This window comes from Diachasma alloeum, unplaced genomic scaffold (genome assembly GCF_001412515.2).
Source record: "Diachasma alloeum isolate Michigan unplaced genomic scaffold, Dall2.0 Dall_scaffold_01098, whole genome shotgun sequence".
In the NCBI taxonomy this organism is placed as follows: Eukaryota; Metazoa; Arthropoda; class Insecta; order Hymenoptera; family Braconidae; genus Diachasma; species Diachasma alloeum.
In genome coordinates this window covers 16489-28611 of record NW_021681209.1, presented here as the reverse complement: position 1 = coordinate 28611, position 12123 = coordinate 16489, and the positions used below count along the sequence as shown (strand labels likewise).

The following is a 12123-nucleotide window of genomic DNA, read 5'->3' as shown; positions in this document are numbered from 1 at the left end:
CGGTAGACTGCCTATATTATTGTTGTCAAAGATTGTTGGAAAAATAATATTCCCTCGGAAAAAAAGTACCGGTTCCACCCGGTAGCCTGCATGTATAAATGTTGTTAAAAATTTGTTGAAAATCTATTATTTTCAATGAAAAAAATTGTAGCAGTTCTCGCCCGATAAACTCTTGCTACTGTTGCAAAACATTTCTTTTTAATGAAAATTGTTCCGATAGCGTCCGATAGCCACGGAATATTATTGTTGTAATGAATTTGCTCTTTGATCAATATTTCCCGTGAAAAAAAAAAATACCGGGCGCTCCCGGTAGCATTCTCATCGCGTCGTGATTTTCGAAGCCTTCAAAACGAAGAAAATCTTTGATTTCAACATTCTTTTAATATTGCATCCGCCATCTGCAGGAACAAGGCGATACTATATTTCACTCCGATCGTTAGATGGCACNCGCGATACTATATTCACTCCGATCGTTAGATGGCACCTCTTCTTACTTCAGCATTCCCCCTCCCTCATTTCCGGTTTGGATTTTGGTCCTTTGGGATTTTGTCGCCCATCCGCAATCTCCCCTATTGGGAACAGGAAATATCATTGAGGGCGCTGTTTTTGGCCAATATGGCCGTCAAAGAGGTATACACACACGCGCTTACATAAGCCCCCATTTGCTTGAGTATCGTAGATGTGCACTCTTACGCAGACATTCATAGAGGGCGTCTTGTTATTAAGCGTCCCCAATTATCTCTGCGGCCGCATTGCTCATTCTCATGATGAGAATGCATCCTTCATGCGCCGCCATGACACTTTTTACATGCTCACCGCCATGACAGTTTCCAATGCATGCTTTTTTTATATAAGGACTTTCAATAATAAGACATCCGCTGCGAACGAACGAGTTTACAGGTAATTAATCGAAAAGGGGCTCCGGATCTTCCTAGACATTGAATGAGTAATTAATCTTATGAATTCAATATTTTTCTACAAGGCTATTTCATTCGCGCCTTTTCACATTCCGGTTAACCTTTAAATTTTCATAAACGTACATGAACGTACAGGCCATATAAATGTACAAGAACAAAAAACGAAGTATCTGTACTAACAGAGTTTTTTTGTTCTTAGTAAGACTGTCATTTACTCAAATTTTACATTCATTCATAGGAAAAATTGAATTTGCACTGTTACACGCAGCTTAACCTCAAAAGATTTAAAAGCGTATGAAAAACGCAAATGCAAACAACATCTCAACATTTTTTATTTACGTTGTCAGCTTAATTTTGGAGTGTATATACAGGGTGTAAGCATTTAACGCATAATGATCTGAAAAGAAATTGTTCCTCTATTTGAGACTTCCGCCCCTTTTACCTGATACAATTCATACTTTTTCAGATCATGTGCGGCAGGGCAATAATAATGAAAATGAAAATCAATAAATGTAATCGAGTTTGAATCAACGTAAGACAAAATGAAAGAAAAAGAGAATATGACAAATTTCAAATGAGATAATATAAACAAATCAGTTGAAAACTTTTATTTACATTATCTTGTTTCTATTCAAAAAAATGTCAAGTTTGCACTAAAATATCAGAAAATCGTGATTTGAAGCCTTTCAATTTTACTACAAATAATATCGACACTTCCTAATAGAACAAGAATATTTCATTTTTATTTTTAAAACAAGGGTATCTCAGAATTTCTGAACAAACAGGTATCTCAGTATTCCCTATACAACTAATCTGTCTGAATTTTCCGGGGAATAATCGTCTAACTCAAACGAAATCAGAAAAAAACTATTTCGTTAATGCTGATTGAATAGTTTTTAACCGATTCAGTCGACATATTGTGAATTACATAAGAATAATTCGTAAATTTTTTTATCGCCGATTTGAATTCTTTGCTATTTTTTCATGTATTCTATGAAAATGTGACGATAAAAATTGAATTTATGAGTATTGGTTCATTATTCGAAAAAATACATGAATTTTAAAATTTTTTCTAGACATTAAAAAATTAAAAATTCTTTTTTTGTGTTGATTTTGTTTCTCATCCTCTTTTCATTTTCTTCCATCGGAACGAGATAATAGAAAGAAAAAACTTTAGTTTTTCTTCTTTATTCAGAAAAATAACGTTTTGAAATTTTCACGATAGAAAAATTGATTGTTAAAATTTATTTCTGATTTTCCTTCCCTCCACTTTCCGTATTTCCTATTTCTGTGAACGTAATACGATTACAGGAATGGAGAATGTTAATCTCCCTTCATTTTTTAAGAAGAAAAAAACAATTTGGAAAATTTTGAAGACATAGAAAAATAGATTTTTTTACTTTATTGATACTGATTGATGATGATCGATTTCTCTTTGCAATTTCCTTCTTCGGTTCCATTGAAATGAGATCAAAGGGATATAAAGTATTCATATTCGTTCACATTTTCAGATCATTGGTACTAATTAATTTAAAGAAAAAGAAAGAAATGAAAAATGTAATTTATGGGGAATTTTTAGAGAAGTCGGGAAAAGTGGGCGTGTCTAGGCACGAATATTTTTTTGCATGTAAAAACTCATTTTAAACGGTTTTCGCGCATATTAATGAAATCAGTGATAAAAATCCATCCGTATGGATTTTTGCTCCAATGTTTATGATGAAAAAAAAGAGATGAAAAAATAGTAGCTCTAAAAAAACTAAATGTATAAAAGCCGTGAGCCAGAGCTTACGCATACACATGGTGCAAGCAGCTACTGCGGCTTCTGATTTCTCTTCATTCAGTGTTGTAACTTGTGACTTAAGGAACAAAAATACATATAATAACAATAAAAATGAATAAAATTAAATTAATCTAATTGTGAAGACAGAAATGGAAATAAAATGAAATAACATAGTATAAATTAATTTAGCTTATATAATGTTAAAAGATTCATGCTACAGAATTAATAAAAATGAATGGGAGGAACGAGTGGAGTGATTACATCAAGGATTCAACGGGAGAACTGAGTGGATAGATCATCAATCCACAATTCATTAATAGGAAAATTGAAATCATCTCTTGAAACGAGTGTAGTGGAGTTTTAGAATAGATATATAATTCTATTTTAGAACAGATATTGAATTCTATGACTCGGAATCAAAATACGGATACAGGGAAAAGAAATTGTGAGAGTGAGATTAGCCAGGACTTATGTGCATAAGCAGGTTTCGTAAAACAATTGCTGATTTCTCTGGGAATTATACGTATTAAAATGAGTACCACTTGCACAGTATTTAATCAGAGTTATAGAGATAAATCTTTTTTTATTTCGTCTTAGTTACATGAGTTTTCGGAATTCTGAGATACCTTTGTTTTCTTTTGTTGTAAGCATTTAAATCATAAGGTTTATTCTGCACTAAGAAAAAAATGATTTTGTATGAATTTACACAAATGACAATCCTTACATACTTATTACGTACGTTAAACAAATACAATACATAAGATTAGAGATACCTTAGTTTATTCAGAAATTCTGAGATACCCTTGTTTTATTAGGAAGTTTCTACATCTTTCCTCTAAACCTTTTCCGTCTGCAGAGATACAAAATTCAATATATTTACTTGCAAATGAAACACGACCACTATAATCTTATCCATGTTAATCACCTCAAATATTTCGTAAAAGTACAACATATTCCAGTTAACACATGAATCCAAGCAATTATCACAAAGGCAAAATTTTGTTTTTCAAGATCCGAAAAATGAACGAAGTGACTCTTCCCGCAGCCCCAAACTGGTACCTCAGCACGATATTGGCATGTGCTAGAGATGGCACTATCGCGTGGGCTGCGAAAGCCTGTCTGATCGTGGCTAAACGTAACTCAAAGGACAACCAAGCTCTCAACTACGCCAACATTCCCAACATCCACACCGATAAAATAAACTCTCTAGCATTTTGCCCTGACTATGGCCAACCAGGGAGAAACTTGCTCGTCACAGGTGGCAATGACCTTTGCATTAAAGTTTGGGACCTCGACAAGCTCGAGATGACCGCTTCAAAGAGCTTCATCGAATCGGAGCACAAAGTAATCAGCGTAGACTGGTCTAAGAGCGACCCAAACCTAATCTGTGCCATTAGCACTCAGGGCTCTCTCCTCACCTGGCAGTACTCCTTCAACACTTGCCAAATATTTCATTTGGGCAAGTTCACCGCGACCTGCCTCTCCTGCAGTCCTCACAACCCCGATCTCATTGCAATAGGCACCAAATCAGGGCTCATTTACATCGTTAACTCCCACGGGAAAATAATCCATAAACTTCGTGGCCACGATTATGAAATCGTCAGCCTCTCCTGGTGTCCCACACCCCTCAACATATTCAAAGAGGACTTCCCCAAAGACTATCTCCTTGCCTCAGGCGCCAAGGATCGTTCCATCTACATCTGGAGGCCTGCAACTGATGGTAGATACGAAGTTAAAGTATCTCTTCCCAGCTCTCCTCAAGACAACACCACACACAGAACGAAACTGAATGCCAGCACCTTCACAGTTATCCTCTGGGTTGAGCCTGGTATTCTCGTTGCTAATTCCGCATTCGGTGAACTCTTGTCCCTCAAACTCAATGCACTTAAAGGAAAATTGAGACCAGACTGGAGGGTAATTCACGGTCATCACTCCAGAGCTATCTTCTCAATATCAAGTTACATTGAACCACAAACACGACAAGAGATCAAACCATCTGACGATGAGAACTGGAGAACAGAGAAAGAGGAAATGGTATCTAAAGACAGGGAGATCTGGACGACCGGACAAGAGCGTCAAGTGATCTGCATTGTTCTGAAAGAGGAAGATGATACGTGGAGAATTAAGTACAGTATCCCCACACTCTCCGGTTACGTGTACTGTATCTCTCCATGTCCCTTGGATACGTCCAGGATTGCTTTTGGTGTGGGTGATGGAATGTTAAGGGTTTGGAATTTATCGGAGCCTCATAAAACAACATTTGACATCATCACTGCTTGGCAAGATATAAAAGACAGAGTAACTGCTATAGCCTGGCATCCTGACAAGGAAAATCTCTTGGCTTATGGAACTAGCGAAGGGAGAGTTGGAGTTTACGATATTTTTAATGTTGCTAAACGTCCTGTTGTCTTCAAGATGCATCACAGAAAGACTATCTATCGTCTTGAATGGGGCCCAAGTGCTTCAACTGCAAATCCTTCGAATGACAAAACCCCATCGACGTATTCACTCTACTGTTGTGGAGATGGAGAACTCACTTGTTTCAATTATGATAAACCTCAGCAGGGGCCTGAGGTACTTATCAAGAAGAGCTGCACCGAAATAGCGTGGAAACCAGACTACTCTTGCCTAGCTGTTGGCCACGATGATGGATCTATATCATTTTTAAATAAAAAACTTGAAAGTTTTGGAAAAACAATCTTCCTGCTGAAGAAACCAGTGGAGTGCCTCACTTGGCATCCAGACAGCACTGCCACAGACCTGAACTTTTCTCACTTTAGAAATTATCTCGCTGCCTCCACCACCACTCCCATCATTGCCGTTTTCGACATGACGAGTATGACAGAGATGTTAAATAAAGAGGAGAAGAATCAAGATACCAGTCAGAATTTCTATAAAGTAATAGCAAATCTTTTTGGTCATTCTGATAGAATTTATTCACATGCCTGGAGTCCACACATCAGTGGATATCTAGTGTCAGGTAGTGCTGATAGCACTGTTCAAGTCTGGAAGATCGAAGGACAGGAGATACTTGCAACCTACACTGGCCACTGCAGTGGAGTGCAGTCAGTTATGTGGAGTCCACTGGATCATAATTTAATATTTTCTGGTTCTTCCGACTGGTCACTTCGTGTTTGGAAATTTTCAAATCAAAAAGTGGTGCTCCCAACTGCAGAACCCATCACTACAAAAAGTAAATCGAAAAAATCAAGTAAAAAATCCACTTCAATATCCCAAACAAATGAAAAGTCGGTGGTGAATTGTACTGAAGGTTTAGCAGCGGAAAACTCAAATGAAAAGTCAATGGAAGAGATTCTGAAGTCAAAGGAAAAGGATAAGAAGCGAGCAAAAAAAGTTATTCCTTATTTTCCAAATTACCGAAAGCAAATAAACGATAAAGAAACAATGCTCCAGTCTTGTTTGGAGTTGGCGAAGCAAGTAAAAGGTTTCGAATCCTCTCAGACGATTTTTGGAAGCAAAGACGTGATATCAAACATCCTGGAGGTGGAGAGGGACACTCATTGGGAGCAGGGACACCTGATGATGACAGTGGAAATGAGTCTATGGGACAACAAATTGAAAGAAACAATTACCAGGGCGATGGAGACACAGTCATTGAGTGATTTCATGGTCTCCCTTGCTCCCAATCTCAGCATGAAATTCTGGAGAGAAGTGTGCGAGGCTTACTCCCATCAGCTGATTCAAGAAGGGAATCCAATGAAGGCTGCGTCTTATTTGTTGAGTCTCCATAAGATTTATGAAGCCATTGAGGTTTTGATGCAGGCAAAATTATACAAAGAAGCTTATGTAATAGCCAAATGCAAATTAGATTCTAACGATGAAATTTTTAAGGAGTTAAGTAAGGAGTGGCTGGCTGCTGTCAGCAAAAGTGGCTCCTTTGAGGAAGCTGCACTGTGTCTGATAGCTAATCGAAATTTCTCAGAGGCTGCACGAATGTTAGCAAGGAGAAAAGATGCCTCGACACTTGTAACAGCTGCCAAATTAGCGAGTATGGAAAACAATCAAGAGTTGAGTGATTCCATTGTTGAAGAAGCTTTTAATCTACAATTATCGGAGTTTAATTACGATAAGTCTAAGAAATTATTGGAGGAATTTCCCAGTGTGGAGTATCGATTAATTCAGTTAGAAGCTCTTGAGGAAATAAGGAAGAAAGTTGATGAGAAATTTGAGACGAATTATGTTGAAAGCTGGTTGAAGGGAAAATCATCTTATGGATTAATCAAAAACTTGAAGAACAAGTTTGGAGTGATGGAGATGAGTGCGGAGAACTTTCCGTCGTTCTATAACAAGTTAGATAAAGTTACTTACCCTCTAGCTGATGCAATCAATCAAACTGAATCAATGCTTTGGTTATCGATCAGCAGAGACATTGCGTTGGCTGCTGCCGCTCCAGATGAAGACAAGAGAGCTCGACATCTTGTTGAAGCACTAGGGGCAATTTCTCAATATGAATTGATGAATTCAAGGAGATCTGCTGAAGTTCAGAAGGAAATCCTCATTAGAATTCTTTCGATTTTGGAAAATGTCAGTCCTGCGGACGAAAATTCGATGTTTTATTTCGAGGAGAAAGAAAAGGATGGGGTGAAGGGAGTTCAGAAAAGTTTGAGAATATATTTGTGCCTTGGACTACTCAATTGGTTGCTTGGAAGCATCAATAAGATTCAGGAAGATAAAAAGGAAACTTCAGTCGATTTTGTCGCTAAACTCGTTGGGAAGTCCCTGGAGTTCCTCCTGGATCAGGAGACTGTCAAGTACTGGATGAGAATGACTGAAATAACCAAGTTACAGAACTCGTTGATTTCTGCGGAGAATAATGCGACCGAGAGTGAGAAAAGTGATGAGGAGGAAGACAAGAAGGATCAGAATGAACTGTTGAAGAGACTGGACGAGGCGAGACAAGCTCAGAAAAAGTTTGTTGAAGAACGCGTGTGCGCACCTAGTCCAATGCTGATTCATAGCAAAGTAACTGAACTGGGGACTCTCATTGAGAATGAGAAAGTGAGGAGTTGTTTTGAGAAAACTGCCATCGATGCTTGGAAGAGGGCCACGACTTTTTTCAGTGAAAAGTAACTCAGTTATTACTCATAAGAATTTATGTAACTAAAAGAGTATTCAAGATAATGCTCCCATTTCACATTTTCTCACACGTTACGATTTTTATTTTTTTTCATACGTTTATTTATATTTTGCATAATTATTGCAAAACAACTGTTTCTGTTTTCCATTTTTCTTTCTAAGAAAGAAATTGAATTTTCACTTCATTTATCCATTGAAGCAATTCTATTTTTTTTTATTTGCGTTTTATTATATTGGAGAATCAATCAACTTCTTAAGAAATCAGCCATGGTACCTACGTAGATTCGCAAATTTTTGTTTTTATACAGTTGAAAAAAATATGTAAAAGTATGTACATAAACCCAGTGAAGCTGATCGAAGTCAACACCGCTGGTCATTATTTTTTCATTAAAAACAAATGTGTGTTTAATCAACTTGCAATTACAAAAAATCGATCCGCCACTTAAGGGCAGACTACTATGAGTTTTAAAAGTCACGGGCTATTGGAATGAAATTTTTCATACAGTGAAAATCGATTATATATGTCTAAAAAAGAATAATTAGTGAAAAAAAATTGTTTATTGTTCGGTTGCCCCACAGACGCTTAAAATGTTAAAAATAGTCCAGGGCCTCCAATTTTTGAGCTAGAGGGTTTTTTTTTCAAAATTTTTGAACAAATATGTACAAAACGAAATTAGCTATGTAGGAGTCGAATCACAAAAGACTAATGCGTCAAATTTAATTTATTTTTTTTACACTAATTATTCGTTTTAGACCCATATAATCGATCTTCAATGCATGAGAAATCCCAGTCCAATAGCCGGCGACTTTTAAAACCTTTAGTAGTCTCCCCTTAAAAAAAGAAAAAGAACAAAAGGAAAAAAAATGGAAATCTTACCCCAAGAATTTCCATACCAATGTCAATTCGACAGTGAACAGACTCTAATAGAAATAAACCTTTCCATAGAGGTTTCAGATTCGAGCGTATGAGAATAATTTTCAAATAATCTCCTTTCGCTGAATCGAAGAAAGAACGTGTCTGGCTAAACTTGCTTATGTCATCCAATTCTTTATTGGAGCAAAGATACTGAGCTGGGGTTTTTTAGGATAAAGAATTGAAAAGAGGCTTCAAAAAACAGTCATTGGTACCTAATTATTATTCGACAACAAATATTCTTCCGAATTTTCGGTTTATTTGCAGAATAACTCGTATAATCGATATTCATCTGACTTTTTCTGAAAACTGGGTTCAAAAAATGCCATTTTTCTTTATTTCATTTTCTAAAATAGTAAAAAACTGATATAAATGTATGTACAGACGGCAGTTTAGCTGGAGACAATCGAGTTCGTTTTGCACGATTTAAGAAAAATATGTTGTTTCACTTGGAATTAATCCTCCAGAAAAGGAGTTCCCTGTCACTAGCAGCACAAATATAAAGTAGTTTGTAATGCCAAGTGATGCCTCCGTAGAGTTGAACAGTTGCACTGAGGACCACTTGTTTTGTTCGTAAATTTGTCACCTTCAAAACATTGTCTGGACGTCCAATGCTGGCGATTATATTTTCATTTCCACATGCGAATTTCAGGGATATTCCTCCTTCTACGTGGATGGTTTTTGTTTCTAGGGGTCGACTGAAAAAATGAGAAAAAAAGAAAATTAAGATACTATAATTTGCGTCTCAGGTAGAGAAATTTCCATCAGCCCAACTTTTGCGCTCGTCTTCTTCTACAAGATGATTGAATTGAATGAATGCTGAAAAAATTATGTAATTATTGATTACCTCGGTCTAGAGACATCCCAAACCAATAATTCTCCAGCAGCTAAACACGCAACTTTCAACGGATTCGGTGCCCAATCAGCCGAAGAGAGTGGAACTACCCCAGCGTCTAAAGACATAATGGCTTGTTCACATCTAACATTGTACATCCTAATTAATCCATTTTTTTCAGCAACAAGCAGCTTTCCAGACTCTTCCTTGTGCCAACAAACACTCATTCCTGGAGATGTTAGGTAAAACGATGAGATGCATTTTTGGTCTTCTTTCACAGCCCACAATTTGCAGGTGTGATCGTCTGACACCGAGGCTACTAATTCACCCTCTGATTCGTACGCTATTTCATTTACATAATCTCTGTGACCAGAAAGTACCTGAAAATAAATGAATTATGCAATTATTTCGATATTACTCTAATTGCGCAGAAATTATGAAGAAATTTGTAATATTTATCGCAAGAATCAGATTTCACGAATGAGAACAAAATTAGCAGACCTTATCCTTTACTCCAACAATCTCTGATGCAATACACATAACAAATCATAGAAACCCATATTTTATCTGTAAATTATATTCTGCACTCGAAGTCCCATCTTATTCAACTTTCATGTTCCAAAAACAATTGTTATTTATAAACGAATTTATTCAGTGATATTTTTATGGAAATTGAATGTTTACGAGGGTCAGTTTGACTCAAGTTCGTTTATCATTTGGATATTTAATCAATTCAGTAGCGAAGCGGTAAAACGAAGAATCTTACAAAATCGTGAGTATTTTTTTATAGACAGAAATTAGAATTGGAAGAGATATTAACAAATAAACTTCAACTCTATTAAATTTTACATTGAGGTGTGAAATATAGAGTAGTTTTGGATTTTCTGTGTTACTATTGAAATGACTTTAAAATTATTGATTTTTTCAATGAACAATTGCACGTCCTATACAACTGACCTTTTACCAATTGCGAAGTTTGTAAGATGGCTACTTTTCTACTCACAAACGAAATTACCATAAGACAATGGAGGGAGGGAAGGATAAATGAGCATAGAAAAATTTAGTTTACCACCCCTCACGACGAAAGTCAAAAATGAGTCTTTCTTTTTAATTTGAAAATCACAGTCATGACTAGTATTTCAGAAATTGAATAATATTGTTGAAACAAATGAAATTGAGGAAGAAATCAGTGTCCATTTTACCCCGTTTTTGCTTTACCTTACCACTCCTACGACGCAGTCTTATGGCAATGTGTTTGTTTTTATAACTTTTAAATAAAGTCGGAACAGTCTATTTGATCCAATTCAACTAATTATTTAAATCTGTGTCCATATTCCCCCAGCCTCTCCTATTCAGTTAATCCTATAAAGTTTAAATAAAACACTGTAACATTGAACCTGTCTCATTCCAATCCTGACATTGCCATTAGAAATTAAACTCAGGAATATTCAAATAGACTAACCTACATTCTGATAAATAAAGACAATACACAATTAGTAAGAACAATTTTGAATAGATGGAAAAAATGAATATTTTGATCTTTCTATACAACTCATTCTGTAAAGATAGTTTCTATATGAATTCGTCGTATTAGATTTTCCATGTTTTTATACTGGAAATTTCCAACAAGAAAAGGAAAAAAACGCACGCAAAAGTTGCTGAATTTATCAGTAGGACGGGGGGAAATCTAATAGAATTTTCAGTACAAGTCTAATTAAAATTAATAATTATGATAATTACCTCATAAGTATTGATATCATTTAAATTACTGTTATAAAGACGTATTTTAAAATCAGCACCAGCGATACAAAAAGCCACAATTTTTGGCACAACACTCAACGAAGTTTCCGGACTCCAAGCCATCGAGTGAACTCTAGTATCATGATGAAACGTTCTAATTGGAGTGTAAACAACGTCCTCAGCTACATCTTCTTCATCCTAGGTAAAAAAATCAAATGACTTCATCTTCTAGTTTTCAAATTGTGGATAAATGATTAAAATTAGTGCTACCTGAAATTTGACAGTTCCAACAGAAATTTCCTCACCAAACGCAATACAAATTAAATTCTGTGACCACTCGTATGGCGATAATTTGACCGCATAAATCTGATCTTGATACGTTAACTTGTAGGTAGGAGCCGAATAAATAGCCTCATCCATTCTAAAAAAAAATGGTTCTATCAAAATTATTTACCAATTCAACAAGTGCACAATGTATCGAACAATGGAGTATGAGAGCCGGGTCCGAGGATAGACCTCAGTAGAGGCCCGGATCGGGGGGTTTAACTCAGAGATTATAGGGGAGATGAACAGGGCCAATGTAAAGTGTTCAAAAACAAAAATTGTAGCGGTGGCGCGTGGACTACGATGGAGCGTACGGAACTGTTGGTATGATAGGACCCGAGCATAAAATTGTCGATAACCGGAAAGGGGTTCTCAATACGGTAGCTCCTCGCATTTTGTAATAATTGTCAGGAATGTAAAATCGAACATATTATAATCAATAGTATAATGAATGCACAATCTAATGATCTAAAAGTCTTTTCCTTTTTCTCGACATATTTATCATTGACACGTAGGT

At 36.2% G+C, this 12123-nt stretch overlaps 2 protein-coding genes across 2 annotated transcripts; one reads left to right on the top strand and one right to left on the bottom strand.

The window, feature by feature from the left end:
* Positions 1-815: 815 nt before the first annotated feature.
* LOC107045876 (gem-associated protein 5) lies at positions 816-8203 on the top strand (the record flags this gene model as incomplete). The annotated part of the gene is given in 2 exon segments (XM_015268283.1): positions 816-900; positions 3709-8203. A coding segment is annotated over 1 exon segment (4071 nt). The 3' UTR covers positions 7789-8203.
* A 704-nt stretch (positions 8204-8907) lies between these two features.
* LOC107045875 (nucleoporin Nup37) lies at positions 8908-11808 on the bottom strand. Its single transcript, XM_015268282.1, has 4 exons — positions 11553-11808; positions 11283-11480; positions 9555-9922; positions 8908-9405 (listed from the first exon to the last, which is right to left on the bottom strand). The coding sequence occupies exons 1-4, from the start codon at positions 11700-11702 to the stop codon at positions 9153-9155; spliced, it is 969 nt and encodes a 322-aa protein (XP_015123768.1). The 5' UTR covers positions 11703-11808; the 3' UTR covers positions 8908-9152.
* Between the last annotated feature and the right edge of the window lie 315 nt (positions 11809-12123).